The sequence below is a fragment of the Triturus cristatus genome, chromosome 6 (genome assembly GCF_964204655.1).
Source record: "Triturus cristatus chromosome 6, aTriCri1.1, whole genome shotgun sequence".
In the NCBI taxonomy this organism is placed as follows: domain Eukaryota; kingdom Metazoa; phylum Chordata; class Amphibia; order Caudata; family Salamandridae; genus Triturus; species Triturus cristatus.
This window is the reverse complement of record NC_140589.1, coordinates 1834907512-1834929120: the sequence shown is the minus strand read 5'-3', so window position 1 is coordinate 1834929120 and position 21609 is coordinate 1834907512. Positions and strand designations below refer to the sequence as shown.

The window sequence follows — 21609 nt, the reverse complement described above, 5'->3', positions numbered from 1 at the left end:
TCTGGAAGTCAAGGCTCTGGTCGGGCTCTGCAGTCGGTCCCTCGTAGAACTTCAGCAAAGCAAAGGGTAAGTCTCTTGATGGTGCCTGTTTGCACAGGGTAGCCACTCCTTGGCCACAAGGGAGATTCTTCAGTCTTCTTCTTTCGTCGAATGTTGAAGGTCCAGAGTTTCTGTTCAAGTTGCAGGTTCAGGATAATCTAATCTCCTGGGGCCCAGCTACCACACTTATACTAATCTGGGGGGCTGGGTTGCCTGCTAGGTCACGCCTTATGGGTGGGACCTGGGAGGGGGGTGGTTACACCCCCTTCCCTTTGTCCAGTTTCGCGCCAGGACTGGGGCTGGAGTGCCCCAGCACCGGTTTGAGCTGGACTATGCATGGGACACCTTGTGTGCCCCAGGCATGTCTCATTCCTTTCAGCCCTCCCTGCCCCAATAAACTAAAATCTGTCTGGGGAGGTGCTAGCACCTCCCCAAGCAGGAAACCTATTGTCCAAGCCTCCCTTGCCGGGATCACTCCCAGCAGCAGGAGGTCAGACTCGTGTCTGCGGCAGCAGCATCCATTTTGTGATGCTGAGGCTTTGGATAGAGTTAAACAGTAAAGTAGGATTTTAACATGTCCCTCCCTCTAGAAGGGGGGAATAATATCCTCATCACCAGAAATGGTATGGGGGTATTATTCCAAAGTGTTAGACACCTTACACGACATGTTTTGATAAAGCCAAACCATAGTTACCATAATCGTTTAAGATTATAAGGCACTTTAAGAGTATATGGTAGGCTATATCATAGAACAGCTATAAGGACATGGTTCCAAAAGCTGCAGACAGGCTCAGCTCATGCTAGAGCACCATCTCACATGTTACCAAGCACTCTGCCTCCAGGATTGTTAAGGCCTGCCATAGGAGTGGCTGATAGGTACACATGTGTCTATTTTAAGGGTAGATATAGGTATACTATATCTAAGCAAGGGGTGATTACACGACCTTGCCCCAGCTGAGTGATCAGCCAGTTGTGTCTGATTGGAAGGCCAGACCAGGGGTGGCATAATACATGCTGCAGCCCCTGGGAGGCCTAGGGTACACCTATGCCCGGGGTACCTAGGGTACACTGTACAGGGTCCAATAAGGTGATCGTTACCAATTGTGTATGTACCTAGGGTACATGGAGTCCATTTTAAAGAGAGAGCAGACAGCCTGAGACCCTGAATGGCAGGATCTCAGGCCAACTAAGTCGAAAAACCAGCTAGACACTAGGCAAAAAAGTTGGGGGTAACCATAGTCAGATATTCACCTTCCTACATTAACCTCCAGGCCTCTTTCCCCACAAAATGAATCAAAGCGGTCTAACAGCAGCTGGAGTCCACTGGGGGTATTTGATATCAGCAGCGTGTCGTCCACAAATAGCAGAGTTGTAACTCTGACCATCCCCAACAAAGGGGCATCGGCTGGAACTTCTGCTAAAAGTTGGACCACCCCATTAATGAAGAGCGAAAACAAGGTAGGTGCCAACACACAACCTTGCCTGACCCCTCTATCGACTCTGATCGGGTCTGTCAGCTGCCCTTGCTCTCCCCAGCGAACCCTTGCGAAGTTATCCTTGTGTAGTCAGACAACCATCGCAAGAAGTGGTGGTGGCAAGCCCATCTCCAGCAGGACTTGCCATAGCTTATATCTGGGGATGAAATCAAAGGCCGACTTCCAGTTGATAAAAGCGATATAAAGATTACCCCTCTCTGTGGTGACTGTCTTCCAGGCTAGTAATAGAAAACGAAAAACCTGGTCGATGGTGCTTACTTTCTCTCTGAACCATGCTTGGAAGGGGGATAAGATGTTAGTTTCCTCCATCCAATCTGTAATCTTAGTTAGAAGGGCATGGGAGAAGACCTTTTGGGCCCCACTCATCAGGCAGATGGGCCTTTAATTGGAGGGGACTACCAATGCTTGTTCCAATAGTTAGCCTTGAACTAGGTATGAGGTTAGCACAACTGGAAACTATCACCTTAGCCTGTGGGTGAGGGTGGGCGCTGTGAAGGGGCAAAGAAACATGGTGCCCACGTTTGATAAATCACAATAAAATATTCAACATTTACATGCGAGCTACGTCTATCTTATGTCTTTATTATTTTTTTCATTACATGAGGCTGGCAGGATAGCTAAAGTTGTCACTAGAGCGGAACTAACATTGGCAAAGCCGATAAGAGAACGTTGACAAGCCTTTTGGCCTGATGAATGTTGGTTTAGTCATTGTTTTTGCAAGACGTTAATGTTGGGAGAGCTGCTGAACGCTTTCCGGTATAAAAGAAAATACTGGCTAAAAGCAAAAATACTCTTTGGTCCTAAAAACACACCTTCTCATAGTACTCCCAGGTATGGAGGGGATCTCCTTTGTAAACGGACGTGCTCCTTGTCAAGGAGCAGAATGCCATCACTCACATGAGCTGACCAAGTGCCCGATGATATATACTGTAGTGGACAGAAGAAAAATGTGAATGACACAACAGACCAATACATAGAGAGGGCTGGGTGAAGGCCCTGTGACGAAGTATATGTCATTTATAATACATGGGATTCTGTCATTTCTGTATACGTCAGTCTCAAATTTCTGTATAATCGGTGACTTGTGACGCATCAAGTCGCAGGGTATAAAGAAAGAAAACGTCAGAACTTGACTATTACAAGTTATTACAGTTGAGTTCTGACATCGCAATGCCTGCTGCCACAGCTAGCAGCCGAGGGGAAAGGCAGGTGAGGTCACAAAGCAGCTGTTTAAAGCAACGAAAAACAGAACTTTACTCTTCTTTCTTCTGCTCTATTTTTCTAGCTTGCAGCGACAGAGAGAACATGCTTATGTTTTGCACTCCTTAGATAGTTAGAGAAAGGCTAAGATCTTTCTGCAGGTTTCCACACCTTCGGAGTTACTGCAGCTTTTTTTTTTAAATAAAGAAAACTGACTTGTATTGAACTGTTTCCAATATCTGTTTGCAACAAATATCTAACAGGTTTTTGATGTGTTTAGTTTTGTACTCTAGGTTTTATTTGTATTCTTCATGTATGGGAAACATGCTCGCTCTTTCATAAAAACCTAGGTTTTAAGTGGTTTGAGGGAAATGTGGTGGTGTGACCATGTATTATATGGGATAAAGTACCCCCTGGCATACATGATAATATTGCAAGTCACCTTGGAGTTCCATAAGCTTATAAGGGAACTCAACTTTCACATTCATTCCTCTACATGGTTATGGAACTCCTTGGTGACTTGCAATATCCTTATACTGTGGGGCAGGGGGTCTTTGTCCCTTATATTTAAGAAAATCAAAAGGTCTTGGCTAATAGCAAACCTAGAAGTTGTCCATCTCTGCTATATAGAACGATGTATAACTGTCAATATATACAATAAAAGTTTCATACATACTAGCATATAAGTGGATGTGATATTCAGAAAATTACAACGCATATGGTCATGTTATGGTGATTTTCATTGACGTGTTATCGGTGTTACCTTCAATTTTGCATTATGACATGACCCTAAAGAAGACCTTGTGATCCTTTAAATCGAGTTTGATTTACAATTGGGAAAAACGTCAATTTTTGAAAGAAGCAGATTTTCCTTAAGTTTCTAATACCTGTTGTGATGGAAATGGGGGTGAGCTGTTCTCCGCGTTCAGTACTTTAGGAAGAAAAGGCTTGTATTTGGGAATGCTGTGTTACAAGATCAACTATATTGATTTTATACTGGCAGTTTTATTTAAAGATGCAGCACAGGAGCTAAATAAAGGATACATTTAAAGAACTGGGAAAAAAAGAAACAAGCATTTGCATAGCCAATCGGTCTCGCCTTTGGGACCTTATAAGTGTTTAGCCATTCAACAGTTGCATAACTAAATACTTATAAGGTCCCAAAAGCGGGACCTATTGGCTATGCACAGCGGCCGTGCGGCCGCGAAAGTGAAAGTAATTGCGGTAAAGCGCGGCGCGCGCGCCCGCGCACATGCACTGTAGCTTTAGGCTGGCCAGGTAGCACTTTTTGGAGCCCTCTCAATAAGTCTCGCCAGACCAGCGCATGCGCTGGGTCAGGCGAGACCTAAAAAACGAGATCTATAGAAAATGACAAGATGGCGGCCCTGGTAGGAACTGCCTGGGCCGGAGTCTATATCGCGGCTGTGAGCAGGGGGCGTGGCGTGGCGGGGGGGTGTGTGGAGCGAGGCCCACATACACAGGACTTCACGACCCTGATGTAACCTTAAATGAGACTGTTGGAAGCGTCTGCACACAGGGCGTGTCCAGCCTAAGATCTGTTGTCCTAGTTCAAGGATGCAAGAAAGGGTCACTGGTAATTACTGCTGCTGCTGGTTCCGCACTGTGACACCAACAAACAAATGCATGTTACATTGGAGCATTGGAGCACCGCCATGTAGCCGTAGTGCAAATATCACTGAGGCGTGATGCCAGGGGACGTACGTGCCTGTGTGGGTGATAGTGCAGTGTGTGTGTGTGTGATGGTCCAATATATGTATGTGTGTGTGTGTGTGTGTGTGTATGTGCGCGCTCGGGTGCTGTGTACACAGTGATTTAAATGGGAAAAAATAAGTGCAGGTACACATTAAAATGAGCTAGAGGTGTAATGAAGGGGCGGGGCTAGGGGCGGGGCTAAGGGCAAGACATGATGAAACTTAACAACTTCTATATTAGTTGCAGCACATACTAAAACACATGAGAAATGTGTTTATATAAACAAAGCAGTTTAACTCTACACAAAATGAAAAAGAAATGCGATAATATGTTAACATTTCCTTTTTTTGCAATAGTTGCACCTTCTTAACGTCATACTGATAATTGCTGTTTGGCACAATACTATATATTTTTGAACACGCGAGTAGGAAGAGACTGAAAATACCCCCACGTCTAACCAAAGCTCTTATGGCACTGAGCAAATGAAGCAACTTATCATGACCCTCCCCAGAAGATATCTCTTGTCTCTTCCATCAATCTATCCATTCATCCTTTCATCCTTTCATTTATCTGATGATGTCCACCATTTAACCTTTACATGCTATCGTCTATTCAGTCTTTCATCAATCATTCAGTTTTTCACCATTCCGTCTACCCACCCTTCATATCTAAACCTATCCATCCATCTCCAAACCTATCCATTCATCCTTTCACTCATCCATCCCTTTATCCACCCTTTCCCTCATCCATCAATCCTTACGCTCATCCATCCATCAACCCTTTCACTCCTTTATTCCATCCACCCTTTCACTCAATCCCTCCTCTCACTCATCCATCACCCACCCTTTCATCCATCCTCCCTACCTTTCATTCATCCATCCAATCTTTCACTTCCCCACTCATCATCCGCCCTTTTATCCAATAATCCACCCTCTTTCACCCATACATGCTTTCACTCATCCATCCATCTATTCATCCATTCATCCATCTATACATCCACCCTTGCTCACTCATCCATCCACTCACCCATCAACCCTCCCTTTTTTGTTCTTTATTAAAGAATCTTTGTCACCGATCAAACATGTACAAACAAAGTGCCACACATTTTCTTTAAAATACCTCCTGAGTGTCTTTATTCTCTCTCTTTCCTCTTACAAAAACAGGCCTACAAATGCAGGCAAACACACAAACCTAAGCAGACACACAAAAGACTCGGGTGTGATAAAAGCCATGTTTTACTCTTCACCTACCATGGCTTTTTGAATTTCCACCAGGGCCGGACTGGCCGCAGCCTGATTGCCACTGCCAGGGGACTGCCATGATTCCTGTGTTTGCACAAATGCACAGGATAGTGTGAATGTGAATGACAGTGTAAAGAGGACGGTCTCCCACGAGGAAAATCGCACCCTCCCGGCACTTCGCTGTAGCTCTTTTGATGATAATTCTTTCAATCACAGTTTTGGCCGATTTGTATTTAATTCTGTTACAAATTACATTTTAATCATCTTGTGGATATGCAGCACTAATGTTGACTTCACATTGTACTTAGCATACATCTTCACATTGCTTTAGCACAACCCCAATTCCAAAATCAAGAATATCACTCTTTGCAATCCAAGCGCTTGATATCAACGTGTGTATGAACTCATTCAAAAAAACAAAGTACAACGATGAGCTGCTCCAGTAACACCTAGTTACCGTTCAACAATGGTGCCTTAATGTCACAATCATGCGTTTAAGTTCCTGACCACGTGAAATGACGTTCATAATACGAGTGGCTCAGCAGCCCCTAGGTTGACTGTAGAAAAATAACGGGTGTCTGGCACAATAATGTGCCCCGTAAGAAAGAAAGCGTGTCTGCTTAATTGTGATACCGAACTTAAAATAAGTGCTCCTGACGTAGATCAGAATCCAAGTGAATGAGAACCCGGTGCAACACGGAAGTTAATAAAGTGAACCCCGCTTCACCTAAAATAGAAGAGGTCCGCAATGCCGGGACGTGGTGTTAATTACATGGAATAAACGAACGTGTAACGTGATGGAGATTTGAAAGGGAAACAAAAAATAGAAAATGTAAATGTGAGTCACTGTCTCCAGTGTACAAAAACTGTGAATGGAAACCACGTCAGTAAGACGCGTACTGTGGGTCGAATTCAGGCAAGGAATACCCACTGGCACCCTAAACATAAGCACAGGGACAACTTCATGCATTAAGCTTGTTTATACTTAAAGGAGTGCGATCGCAACCTTCGTTTTTGCAATGTGATTGACAGCACAGGGCCTCAATGGACCCTGCTCCATCAAACACATCACAGCGTGAAGCACCCGGACATTATTCAAAGCAGCCCTGCTGAATAGCTCAGCTGGGGCTCCGATCAGGTCAACAGAAGCGGCGCCTTAGCTTCCAGAGAGACACGTTCCACTCCAGCACAGCCAATGAGCCTACCTTTTCATGAGTACCGGTACTCTCCGGGGCAGTAGAGAAGTGCCGCTACTCAGAGTGATAATTCTAAGAAGTGCCGGTACTCAGGACCGGTGAGTAACGGCCCATTTAAAGCACTGTGTGTACACACCAGCAAGAGTCCTGCTGGCAGTGTGTGCTCCCAGTTCCACATCAGTGTGCAGTGCTATGAATTAAATAAACATCCCGGCTCAGGAGTAGCCAATCGGAAAGCTTAACTTTACACAAGCGCACAAGCTCTTCTGTTACCCTCATTGATGGGGTGAAAAATAATCCATGTTTAGTCATTCACAGAAATGTAATAGTGAGTGGTGGATTTACTAGTGCTACACTAATGATAGCTTTGGTAATGGACTTGGCTGGTGTACCCGGAAGTGGCTGACATGAAGGGTGCCTGTGCAGGCCCGGCTCCAGGAATTATTATTTGGGTGGGCCTTTGCGGGCCCGATTTGTCTCAAAACGTTTTTTTTTCTCCATGTAATGTCCCTTTGATGGGAAGAGGAGGTTTCTGAGGTGGGAGTATCAGGCAAGGGACACTACTCGGGCTCCCTCTGTGCGAGCCTTCAGGGAGAATCCCTCTTCATTACTACCTCCACCTCACCCCGGACTCTGCAGCGCACTCCCTTACAGGCTTGATTATCCACTTTTCTACCACCCCATTCCAGCGCACCTTATCTTACAGCTGATCTTGGGCCCCAGCCCCATACCAGCCACCATCCGGGTCCACTTTCATTGTTACCGGAAAAAAACATTCGTAAAATCACCTTCAGACTTGAAACATTGAATATAGCAGTAAATGTGATTAGTATGTACTTCAAAGTATATTCTACAGTTGCCCTAATGACCCGACTGCTAATTAAATAACCAAAAACAGAAAGGCTATGACAAGGCCGGCTCTAGCGCTGATGCGAAAGTCTTTTTTGGCACCCCACCAATGACCTCTTTCTCCGTAAATACCTTGACTACCACCATCCACCAGTGTCCCTCATCTCTCCCATGACCTCCTCCTTGGATTCCCTCTTTGCCACCCTCCAACAATGCCCTTCATCTCTCCGTAGCCCCTCCCCCTATTGACCTCCTCCTCGGATTCCCTCACTGCCACCCTCCACCAGTTCCCCCCATCTCTCCATAGCCCCTCACCCTATTGACCTCCTCCTCGGATTCCCTCACTGCCACCCTCACCTCTCCGTAGCTCCCCCTCTCCCTCCCTCTATCTCATGGCCTCCTCCTTGGATTCCCTCTTTGCCACCCTCCAACAATGCCCCTCATCGCTCCATAGCCTCTCCCCCTATTGACTTCCTCCTCGGATTCCCTCAATACTACCCTCCACCGGTGCCCCTCATCTCTCTGTTGCTCCCCCCTCCACCCCATGACCTCCTCCTTGGATTCCATCACTGCCAGCCTCCACCAGTTCCCCTCATCTCCCCATAGCCCCTCCCCCTTTTTATCTCTTCCTCTGATTCCCTCACTGCCCCCTCACCTCTCCGTAGCTCCCCCTCTCCCTCCCTCTATCTCATGGCCTCCTCCTTCGATTCCCTCTTTGCCACCCTCCAAAAATGCCCCTCATAGCTCCATAGCCCCTCCCCCTATTGACTTCCTCCTCAGATTCCCTCAATACTACCCTCCACCAGTGCCCCTCATCTCTCTGTATCCCCCTACCACCCCATGACCTCCCCCTTGGATGCCCTCATTGCCATCCTCCACCAGTGACCCTCATCGCTCCATAGCCCCTCTCCCTATTGTCCTTCTTCTCGGATTCCCTCACTGCCACCCTCCACTAGTGCCCCTCATCTCTCCGTTGCCCCCCTCTTGTATGCATTTCATTTGTTGTATAGCACTACTCATATCAGTGTAAGGTGTCACAGTACTTTACATCATGCACACATTATACAGAGACAATACATTAGTCTACAGGGAATGTCACATAAGCCAATGAGAATTACAAGGTGTAGGAATCACATGTCATCCATACTGGTGGGCAATATATTTTAAGAGGGGTTGGTCTGGAGAAGCACAAACTCAGGATTTAAAGAGTACTCCAGTGGTTGCGGGTTGGCTTTACTGAGAAAAATGTATATCTGCCCGAACAAACTCCTTTTGGCAACATTAGAATAATGAAAGACTGGGGAAGTTCTAACTATATAACAACACAAAAAAGCAAAGATTGTATGCAGCTCTTTGATGACAGTTCAGAGGTCACTGTCCTATCTTGGGATTGTAACTTCTGAACAGCAAATAACACAAGGATCTCTGTGACAAAGGCAGTAACCCACTGAGCTATCCACATAAAATACAGTTTACCTGCATTTAAAAACTACCAGCAGACAAGTGACTGCTCTCCAGCAGGATCATAAATCACCATTTATCTGAACATTTTTTATTGTTGTACATCGGTGGCAGATTCACTGTTAGGGCCAAGGCTCATGTTTGGGTGGGCCTGGCCCACTTGGCCCACCCGCTGGAACCGGGCCTGTGGCCCTGACTCTCCAGAGTTCATGCAGGTAAACTGTGTGACCAGGACTCAAACCCTAAGGCTGCTCTGGAGCGTGACCCCTCTCTTGTCTGTGTGGGGGTAAAGAGAGGCTGAGACCTGAGACCACAGCAGTGAGTGCTGATGCTCAGGGCCTGAGTTAGCTTTGGGTTATGGAAAATCCACTGATTGGTGGAGGGAGTGCTTCATCCAGAGAAGGAGCCACGGGTTCCCTGCACCATCAGCATGCTGGGAGCAACTGTGCCAGCTGGAGTAAAGTCCACTGCTGGAATGTCGTCCACCGTCGGTGTGGTGAAAGAAATCCCACCAGTAGACCCCCCCCCCCGGAGTGAGCATCTCACCCACAAATCTACAAACCTCCTGGCGGTGCTGCCTCTTCCGTCTCTCGGTGTAGCGGGTACTCCGTGCCTCTCGCCAACACACTGGAGGAATTTCCATCATCACCCAATTCTAAATCTGTCCCAAAATCTGCAACTGTAATACCTTCTGCGATCACTGGAAGGTTAACCAGTTCACTAATAAGACGTCTCCAACAAGTAGCTCGTGAGCTACTGGTAACTCTCCAGCTAACTGTGAGTAGCTCTCCCATTTGCAGCCACGCCTGCTAAATTAGAAGCTTTTGCTTAGTTGAATTTATACCAAAAATGAGAGTGTGTGTTTGAGACAAATCGTGTATTTTCAGAACTTGTAAGCTGATGTTTGAAGAAAAATGGATGAATTTCTAAAATATATTTAAATCTGATGTATAAGTTATAGATCATGTGGCAGGGGGTGTGATTATTAGCTTAGCTCTAGGGCAATTGCATCTATGGCTGCTATCTATTACCCATGGAGACATATTCCAAATTGGAAAAAAAGTTTACATCACTCCTTGCAATTCTGCCCGATACACTATGGTGGTCACTGCTGGTCATCTTACATATGGTGGCCACTAAGGTAAAATGGTCTACTGTGGTCTCTCTTACAATAGTAGCTCAGGATGATTTTCATTGAACATAAGTAGCTCTTATCACAGAAATGGTTGGGTCTCTAATGTAGCCCATCGTATGGGGCATTACTGAGTTCCCGCTGAGAGAAGTGCCCCTCCAGATGTTGCTTATGCCTCTGAGTTCAGGCAAAGGGGCCTGACTGCCCTGTGGATGGTTTCACCATAAACAGCTCCCTTGAGCTGATCAAGACTTAAATTTAATTTCCGTGGGATCCGATACTTCTAAATGGACCCCTCAGTCCTTTGCAGGTCGAGCTCTATTTGCAGGGGGGATTTGAACATTCATGCTTTTAGAGATTATGCTGTGTCCTACTATGTCATGTCCACATGTCGCTTTGGATCATGTCTCTTCATAGTTCTTGAAACTTTGGGTTCACCTTGTGCTCACTCACGTTATTTTTACGACAGGATGAACCTTTAATGTAGCTCAAGGCCTACGTGTGGTGAGCGCTGCCTTGGGATCACGAAGGAGAAGTAGGAAAGGGCCTCAGGAGTAGCCATGGAGGGTCTCAGCTGTCTTCAGTCAGCAGATATCTGAGCTCCCGCTTGACCATCACAAACCCCCCTCCGCCTGCCGTTCTCCACCCTCTGCAGGGCTATCACAAGCTCAGAGCAGCAGGGCCCGTTGCCGCAGCCCACTTTTTTCAGCGCCCTGAACTGTTGCTGCTGCTAAATGTATTTATGTATCACAAAGCAAAGGCATGGCCTGTGTTTGAGATCTATTAATGATGAGACAGGTACGTTGTCACCAGTAGATGGCGCCATATGGTGCCATTGCTTCAAAATGTGTCCCAGAGACATTGGTCCTATTTGGGACAGATGCTCCAGCTACCAGCAAACGAGAGAGAGGTTCCGTGTGACTTGTGTCCCAGAGACATTGGTCCTACTTGGGACAGATGCTCATGCTACCAGCAAACGAGAGAGCGGTTCCGTGTGACTTGTGTCCCAGAGACATTGGTCCTATTTGGGACAGATGCTCCTGCTACCTGCAAACGAGAGAGAGGTTCCATGTGACTTGTGTCCCAGAGACATTGGTCCTACTTGGGACAGATGCTCCTGCTACCAGCAAACGAGAGAGAGGTTCCGTGTGACTTGTGTCCCAGAGACATTGGTCCTACTTGGGACAGATGCTCCAGCTACCAGCAAACGAGAGAGAGGTTCCGTGTGACTTGTGTCCCAGAGACATTGGTCCTACTTGGGACAGATGCTCATGCTACCAGCAAACGAGAGAGCGGTTCCGTGTGACTTGTGTCCCTGAGACATTGGTCCTATTTGGGACAGATGCTCCTGCTACCTGCAAACGAGAGAGAGGTTCCGTGTGACTTGTGTCCCAGAGACATTGGTCCTACTTGGGACAGATGCTCCTGCTACCAGCAAACGAGAGAGAGGTTCCGTGTGACTTGTGTCCCAGAGACATTGGTCCTACTTGGGACAGATGCTCCAGCTACCAGCAAACGAGAGAGAGGTTCCGTGTGACTTGTGTCCCAGAGACATTGGTCCTACTTGGGACAGATGCTCATGCTACCAGCAAACGAGAGAGCGGTTCCGTGTGACTTGTGTCCCAGAGACATTGGTCCTACTTGGGACAGATGCTCATGCTACCAGCAAACGAGAGAGCGGTTCCGTGTGACTTGTGTCCCAGAGACATTGGTCCTATTTGGGACAGATGCTCCTGCTACCAGCAAACGAGAGAGAGGTTCCGTGTGACTTGTGTCCCAGAGACATTGGTCCTACTTCGGACAGATGCTCATGCTACCAGCAAACGAGAGAGAGGTTCCGTGTGACTTGTGTCCCAGAGACATTGGTCCTACTTGGGAGAGATGCTCCAGCTACCAGCAAACAAGAGAGAGGTTCCGTGTGACTTGTGCCCCAGAGACATTGGTCCTACTTGGGACAGATGCTCATGCTACAAGCAAACGAGAGAGCGGTTCCGTGTGACTTGTGTCCCAGAGACATTGGTCCTATTTGGGACAGATGCTCCTGCTACCAGCAAACGAGAGAGAGGTTCCGTGTGACTTGTGTCCCAGAGACATTGGTCCTACTTGGGACAGATGCTCCTGCTACCAGCAAACGAGAGAGAGGTTCCGTGTGACTTGTGTCCCAGAGACATTGGTCCTACTTGGGACAGATGCTCATGCTACCAGCAAACGAGAGAGCGGTTCCGTGTGACTTGTGTCCCAGAGACATTGGTCCTACTTGGGACAGATGCTCATGCTACCAGCAAACGAGAGAGCGGTTCCGTGTGACTTGTGTCCCAGAGACATTGGTCCTATTTGGGACAGATGCTCCTGCTACCAGCAAACGAGAGAGAGGTTCGGTGTGACTTGTGATCCAGAGACATTGGTCCTACTTGGGACAGATGCTCATGCTACCAGCAAACGAGAGAGAGGTTCCGTGTGACTTGTGTCCCAGAGACATTGGTCCTACTTGGGACAGATGCTCCTGCTACCAGCAAACGAGAGAGAGGTTCCATGTGACTTGTGTCCCAGAGACATTGGTCCTACTTGGGACAGATGCTCATGCTACCAGAAAACGAGAGAGAGGTTCCGTGTGACTTGTGTCCCAGAGACATTGGTCCTACTTGGGACAGATGCTCCTGCTACCAGCAAATGAGAGAGAGGTTCCGCGTGACTTGTGTCCTAGAGACATTGGTCCTACTTGGGACAGATGCTCCTGCTACCAGCAAACGAGAGAGAGGTTCCGCGTGACTTGTGTTCTAGAGACATTGGTCCTACATGGGACAGATGCTCATGCTACCAGCAAACGAGAGAGAGGTTCCGTGTGACTTATGTGTCCCAGAACTCACAAAAGCTTCGGACGAGCCTGGCACTCCGGTCTCATCATTCTCTTCAACCATCTCACACAAACACCCAACCAAACTACCAGCTCTCACCACCAGACAACCAACAAGAACACCTCTGCATCACACTGTACACCTGTGCTGAGCACATGATCAGCGCCGCCCACATAGCATCCTGAAAAATTCAACAATCCAGAATTGCAGTGAAGATTCCTTGCACATGGGTGCCCCCAAGGTCTCCAGGAGTATATCAGGGCTACCAAACCTTACAGAAGAGCTTCAGAGGGGCTCCAGATGGTAGCTCCACTTTTTAGCAGATCCATTTTCCCCTCTTAGTCAATCCACAATAGCTTCCGGGGCAAGCGTGCCAGCAAGAGGGTCAAATGTGGGAAGGCCCTAAAATGGAACACTGAACCCTTAACAAATGAACCCATACTTAGGGTGTCATGTCGTGGGGGCAGTAGGACCCTGAAGTGCAGTCCGCCTTGGTTCACAGCCATGGCAATGGACACTACTTCCTGCCTGAAGGACTAGACAGGAAGTGTGTGGAGGAGCAGGGCATTCCTGGACAGAAGAGTGCAGGGGCAGCATGGGTGGGGACAAACTCAGTCTGCAGGAGAAGAGCAAGTGTAATATTGAGGGAACCCATGATAAAGTACAACTTGACGGAAAGACCTGGCTCTGCATCGTCTCTTTCATCCTTACAAACAAAACACACCAGAGAACTTTGTAGGCCTAGAGGAGGCGCTGAGAAAAGTCTCCTCCTAAAGGATCATTCTTTGGGAAACACCTCAAAACCCTAACCCTGCTCCCGGGCCCTGGTTGATGGAGTTTTTAAGGCGAGTAGGCAGAAGAGAGGGATAAAGGCAGCCGACTCTACTGCTGAGGCCGGCAGGCGGAGAGTAGGTGCAGGTTGAGGAGCAGATCCGCAGGGCAGGACCTGAGCACCTCCACTCCTCACAGAGCATGGACATGACAAGGGCCCTATAGAGGGTGCAAGGTGTTGTGTTCATGCTGATTTTATATCAGTTTTGGGGACTGGTTGAACTTTTTTCCAAGCCCCGAGCCAAACACTCCCCAATTGTCAAGCTACTGCTGGGTCTGTGTTGAAATCTCCCAACTGGAAGGCCATTGCTGTGATTGGCCAAGTTGTCTCTGGTGTAGCAGGACAGCATCTGATGCTGTGAGGGCTAATACTGGTACCCAACACAACCAGTGATGGATGGGGATGCCGCATTCACTTTGAACTGCTGGTAATCACTTCATTCCATCTTTGTTAGCTTGTCTGTGCCTGGACAGTGTCATCTGAAGGATTTTGGGGGGCAGGAAATATCTTTAGGGGCCTGGTTTCAAGTAACTTTGAATTTTATTACCAATTTTTTGCTAATTCAAGCCCTATTTTGCCTAACAATATTGAATTCTAGATTAAAGATTAAGGTACAAAAATACACCGAAGTGAGCTCGAAATAGTTTACTTTCCCAGGGGGCCACTTGGAAGGTGGGGACCCTGGACAATTGCCCATTTTGCCCATGCCTTATAATATCTCTGTTGTGCCACTGAACACAGGGGCCAACCCAACGCAAATCAGACTCTCTGCGCTGCTCAAATGGGGGTGGGCACTCTAGACTGATGGGCGACCTTCCGTCTGAATGGGGCACGGTGTGCAGGCTCAGCTCTGCTTTCAATTAGGTGCCTGTTTACATTTTCTTGAGTTATGATTGCAGCCTCATGGTGGAGGTGCCAGAGTGTAACGTGATATGGAGCAGTCGTTCCATTGGCCCACAGTTTGTACTGTAGCCAAGTCAGCCCTGCAGCTTAGAAATTAGGCCGAGGGATCGGTGTCTCTGTAGCCACAGTAACTGTCCATATGAATAAAACATCAGCGGAAGCAAAGGGAGGAAGAAGGTACAGCACACGGGAGGGACACGGTGCACTTAAACATTGCACGCGTTGCAGGGAGCAGGGCTTGCAATGCAAGTGTAACCAAGTCTAATACACTAATGAATTATTTACAACCTTTGTTCTCTGTGAGAGAACATAAAACGCGTATATTCCATTACCTCCTCGTCCGTCTTCCCCGCTACAGTCCTTACCTGCGATATGCTGTCTCCGTCCTGCAGACCCTGTCCCCTAGCTGTCATATGCGCAAAATCCTCTCAACATGGCTACCATTCCTATGTGGCAGTAGAAAAGGGGAGGAGCAATGACATCGCATCCTGTGTATATAAACAGTCCTCTATAACATAATCAATCCCACCCCCCTAGGTGGACGGGTGGGAAAAAACAGGACTGTATTGGGGGAGACCTGGACTCGCAGTAATGAAGATTACCGGTAAGTGACCGGGCCATGAATGTGGAGTGGAGTTTCTTTACAACCCATAGAAGCTGAGCAGAAAACATAATTAAGACACCCTTCTTACAATGTCAGACATACGACCAGTAAATGATATTGGGATTTCCAATCAGGGTGTGGCCAATGGTGCCCAGATAGTGCGCAGTGCAGCAGGGACCAGCAGCAAGAGGAGGAAGGCCGACCAACCAAACACCAGAGAGACAAATCTACAGTAAGCACATGGCACAAGTAGATGGTGCAAGTCTCTGTAGCAATCCCCCTGGGCAACCCACGCAGCCGTCAACTAACGTACCACCTTTGAGTCCAACTGACCAGCAAGAACCAGTGCTGTAGTATCTTGAAACCACTAATGATGCCTAGAGTACCTATCATGTCAGATGTAGACTGTTGTACTGAGGAGGATCTGCTCCTTGTCCAAGGCTACGCCATGCTCCTTACCGACTCTTAGAATAGAATCGTGTGTCTTGACAGGGTACAGTAAGTACACCGTAAGGAACAGCAGCAGTAACTCCATCAATTGTTTGACACTTAGCATTATGAGAATCTGCCTGGAACCACAACATGTGGAACATTATAGAACTTAATAGGCTCCCTCCTTTATGACACTTATATGAAGGCCAACACGCTCCAATGCTCCATGCGTGCCATTAGGCTAAGATGGCTTGGTACCAGCTCTGTCTCTTCTAAAGAAAGTAAACAATTTCCTTCTAGAAAGCGGCTTTAGAATGGTGGTTGAGGCCTTCCTATTCATGCATCTGGATGGTGCCAATTTCCATCTCTATTGCCTCCCAAACTCCACAGTGGCCCCCTTAGGAACATCCTGTGTTCTTGTAGCATGCCTCATCAAAGGCCTGAAGAAACATGACCATGTTAACCCTCCTTCTGATGGACTCCCCCGGCCGACCCCAATGTGTTTAAAGCCAGCTACATCTTCTGCAAAGCCATCATGACATGCACCTGGCTGACAAGCTCACTATTTCTCAATACATCCAAGGCCAGGACGCCAACAGACTGGAGAAGAAGTGCAAACAGTAAAGAATCTAGACAAAAGGCCTTCTTCATTGCCAGGATCTGGAATGGTATCAACATATTATTAAGGGCTGTCCCAGCCTGCTCTGATTTACGAAAGATAAGGAAAGATCCGAAGTAACGTCTTTACAGAACACCATATTGTGGTGCGTTAAAGGCCCACTTTTGCTCTTAGACGCCTGCTACTCCTTCAATCATACATTCACGTTTCTTTGTCTTTGACACTGTACAGTGCTCCGCCACCTCTCGTGCTATTTAAATATCTCTAACATACATACCTACATACACACCTGACTTTAGTATCCCATTGAAGCTAGATCTTCAGTGTCAACATGGGTCAAGACTGCAGAGAACCCCCATGTTGCTTTATCTATGGAGAGAATGATGAATGTGGACTCTCCTGCCACCCTTCAGTGTGTAAACAAAAGCCTGCCTCCCAAACCAGACCCAGCTGTGGTCTGTATCTGCTGTGACAGGCAGAGGCTGTCCCAAGAACAGAGAGCTGCCGAGAACTGTCCTGTTTGAGAAGACAACACAGATTGATACCTGTGCCCTGAGCACACTATAGCCTTATAACCCGCTGCCGAGGGCTATACTGGTTAAAGGCTCTGAACCTGAGTTATAGGGTGAGGGTCTTTAACAACCGGTATAGCCCGAGGCAGAAGGGCTGTAAGGCTATTAGAACATCCACCCTCCAGGGTAGAATGTTCTAAATTAAAAAGGGAGAAACAGAAAGACAAATATTGGAATGTTGGAGCTCAGGACTTATACCAGCCATTATAAGCCGGAGCTACTCCAGTGTCTTCAATAGAGCTCTCATCATAGCAATGTTCTAATATGGAATATTAATCCGTCCTATGGGAATCCATAAGCGTGGGATTCACCTCTACTCTTCTCCTATGTCCTTGGGGAGAGAGAACTCCTTTTAGCTCATGTTGTGCTAAGTATCCAACCTGGGCAGGTGCAAGCAACCTTTCACCGGACCAGCATTTCATCTGAGTTACCAGAGAGGACTTACCAGTAAAGGGAAGTGAAGTGAAGCAGTTACTAGGACTCTAGCATATCCGTTCTTGAGCTATCCCTGGTTACAGGCCATAGAGGGACACCTAATGCACCTTTTATTAGTCCAAGGTTCCTGCCCCTTGGGAGGGGTCCTCTTGCAAACAGTGTCCCATGGTCATCCTGGAGTGGGCGTATACCGAAAGATCCTGAAAAACAGGTCCTTGCTGAAATAAACCCCCCATTTGGTCTGGGTTGCTATTTTTTCAGTGGTTGGAGTTTGCAAAAAACTGTGAGTGTCCCATAGTGCAACAGAAGTGAATTCAGCACAAGGGACCGGATGGGGAAGAGGGTGTAGGCAGGTCTCTGTCTGCCCTTTTGTAGTGATGTCATAGTTACATGCACGAGATGATCGTAGTGCATGGAGCCTTTTATGAGGCTCTTGCGTACGATCATCTTGTGTGTCAACATGTTGTTTATTAAATATGTCCACGCTCCACGCCGTTCTCTGCTTACCGGTCTTCCAAGCAACTGTAGTTTTGTGCTGGAATCCGTGGCAGCAGGACGTCCTGGTCGTGGGTGAATTTCTCAATGGAATAAATCCTCCTTCATCCTTTACTCGGCTCTTGGATCATTTCACTTGTAACATATTGGTGACGATTTGGGATTTTGATCCACTTCCAGTGCCAGGAAATGATTATATATTCAATCAAGATTTGCTGTTACTGAGAAAGACAGGGATTTAAGAACACTATGCTACACTGCCCTCTGATTTTGATCACCTGGCAGAGACTGTAGTTTAGTTTTGTCACTGGGGCTTTGTCATGCAAACACTCTTTAGTTTTGCACCATGGAAGGAACTTCAGTTAAATTAAAAAAATATATATTTATGGGTGCAGCTTAGTCCCCAAACTTGGTAGACACTTTTGTTGTGTGCATGCTTGCTCTATTTTTTCATTCCTAGCACTATTTTTCCAAAGACAAGAATTCTATATTTGTCATGTGTATAAGAAGTTGTTGAACATTAATTGGCACAAGTTACCTCAATGATTAAGCCTTGACTGCTTGGCCTCGCTACCTCCAGAGAGTCAAGTCCTGAAACACGAGTTCGATGTAGTTCGATGTAGTATCATAGCAAATTGACCATCAGGTATATCAGGACTGATGACAATATTAACACTAAAATTGCACAGTAACCTAGACTCCAGAGAACAGATCTAATAAAGAGTATGTAATTCTTAAAGATACTACGTGAAGTCTGTGCTAGAACTCTGATGTGTGTCGTCCTCTCACCATGTCTGGAATCCCCATTAGATCCTCACGTATCTGCTATCTTGTCAAGGTACCATCTTCATTTTCACAGTCTCTCCATATCTCCCTTTTCTGTTTGTTTGTCTCTCCGATCCTTTTATTTCTCCCTCCGTCTATTAATCACCCACCTCTCTCTTGATGCCTTCCTGCAGAACCTCAAGATGAAATGGCCTTTCTTGACTTGGCTTCTGGTCCTCCTGGGATACGGCGAAGGAGCTCCGAAGAACGCTGGCATGGACAGGTACTGCACTCAGACCGACTTAATTTTCTTTTTCCTAAGAAGGGTCTCATAAATTTCTACATTTAAGGACCTTCTTGATAACATTTTTAAAGTGAATCACACCAAAACAAAAATAGTGGATCACAATAGTTGGTTGAGAATCTAGGTGGATTATATCCAATTTAAGTTTATCACTTTACAAACCAAAAGCGAAGGGAAGGCAGCGTGGAGTTACCATCTGGGCACATAGGAGGAAGGAAAGCGGACATCTGCCAGGTTAAGATACTCCCAGGTTTCTGAATTCGGAAGTCATCATTTCAATTCTACGGACATGTTTAACTTCTGGGGTCATATTTTTGGAGGTTTGTGGCTTTTCCCTGCTTAAAAATGTCCAAAAGGGATTTACTGGAGTAGTCACAGTGCCACACTTAGCAAGTTCCAGTTAAAAGAAGATTCTGCGCATACTGCAAGATGTGTCCAAGACGACCGTATTGATGTAGGCACTTTAATATAAATTAGAACATTGGAATGTTGGAAGCTGCATTAAAAACGATGGAGTGCTCCGGGCTTATAATGGCTGGTATAAGCCCGGAGCGCCAACATTCCAATGTTTCTTTGTTCACAACTCTGGCTGTGAACAAAGACTTCAGGGAGCCTGAGGGGATTTGAATCCCCTCGTGCTCCCTGAAGGCTTCGTTTTATTTGTTAGAACATTCTGCTCTCTAGTGGCAGAATGTTCTAATAGCCTTATAGCCCTTCGTAGCAGGGCTATACCGGCTATTAAAGTCCCTCTGCTTTGTTAAAGTCCCTCGCCTTCGGCTCGGGCCTTTAACGATGCAGCGGGCCTTTAATAGCCCTATAGCCCGCTACGGCGGGCTATAAGGCTATATTATTATAATGCTGGTGATGATGACTGGTTACGGAACACAGTCCGTCTAAACGAGACCAAGAGTTTCAGATTTGGGAGTTTTTAACTTGTCTACTGTAAATAGAGTGGGATTTAGAGGATTTTATATATTATTAAATCCATCCGAAATACATTGATTTCAGTGTTGCTTTCACTGGTGGATTGGTTTCTGCCAGTGCTTAATTTGTAAAAATTAAGTGCCAGGGCCGTCGTCAGGAGGTCTCTGCAGTCAGCACCACCCATTTCCCCTGCCAGCGCTGCCAATGACAGCACTAACACAACTACTAACAAGCACACTTCTACAAGTGTGAGAATTCAGACTATTCCAGGCCCTGAAAGCTATAACAATGCTTTGGGCGACTGTATTATTCATTTTTGATGTATATTAAAGTAGGAAGCAGCAGTTGTTGTGCTCATATCTAACTTAGACAAACCGCTCCACCATGAGGCAGACTGCTATAAGTGCTGGTGTTGGCAATTAAGTGCGGGTGCCGAGCAACGGAAACCACTGGCTCAAATTAAGCACTGGTTGCTGCTTTAGGGTTTGGCAAATGGTAGGTGTCATCCTAGCCTGAGATTATCTTGGCCATCTGCTCAGCCAAGTCTGGAAGGAAGTTTGCCAAAGCAGGTGGCCAATTAACCCCCCTGTTTAGAGTTACTGATTCTCCAACATTTCCAGTGGAGATGCCGCTGGGAAAGACCACATCGGAAAGGGTGGCAGACTTTCACAAAAGCTAATTACAGTGTCCTTAATGCACTGGGAACCACCCTGGCATGTTCAGGAGAATAGATATGGAGGCACCGACAATCTCCCCCCACCGGGGGAACATTCCAGAACCTACACATAATAGTAGGAAATCTACCAGAAAAATCCAGCATTGGTGAATTTCTGCTAGGGTTTTTCTCTGCCGTTTGGCTCATCCAATGCAGGCTTTAACCACTTCGGTGAAGAAATCTCTGCCTCCCCGGCTAAGAATTTTAAAAAATGACAGATTTTTCTCAACCACCCAAGTGAAGTCCTGGCTCCAGATCAGGCCAAAGGTCTCTCCTAGCTTTAGAAACTCTCAGACATGATTCTCAAAGACTTTTCATGCAGGAAAATCCAGCTGACGGTGTCCAACTCCCAACACTGGTGCGACAGGAACAATGTGTTTGTGCAAAGTCAATCAGCATAATTCATTCTAGGGCACATTGGATGGAAAGGGCTGGAGGTTACCGTGCCTAGGAGCCTGGATCTCCCGGCGTTGTACTTCGCAGTCTCAGGGATGTGGGTCTCAAGGGCCAGAGAACATTTGCTATGGGTGGCTCACATGTGTTCACTTGATATTTCTGATTGAAGTTCATCCTTGCAGCTCCACATCCTTCTAGAGAAGATGCTGCGTATCAGAGCCACGTATGGCTTTGAAGTGGCTAGGACTCAGCCTCACTAGGTAGGAAGTAAATAAATAAATGATAGGCAGCTATTGGAGGACATTGAATATGATTTAGGTTAATGCTTTTGGGTATCTGGGATAATAATGGATCCTCCCGCTATGGTTAATCCCAATGGGTTCTGCGCCCCCCAACGATGGAAAGTGTGTGAAACATGCAGAGAACCACGT

At 46.8% G+C, this 21609-nt stretch overlaps 1 protein-coding gene across 1 annotated transcript in view; it reads left to right on the top strand.

Annotated features, from left to right (window-relative positions):
• CGREF1 (cell growth regulator with EF-hand domain 1) overlaps positions 1 to 21609 on the top strand; it is a 118772-nt gene that overhangs the window by 66861 nt on the left and 30302 nt on the right. The window contains exon 2 of the mRNA XM_085613257.1: positions 19034 to 19122. Coding sequence (XP_085469383.1) covers positions 19043 to 19122 — 80 coding nt within the window. The 5' untranslated portion in view covers positions 19034 to 19042. The remainder of the gene's footprint in view (positions 1 to 19033; positions 19123 to 21609) is intronic.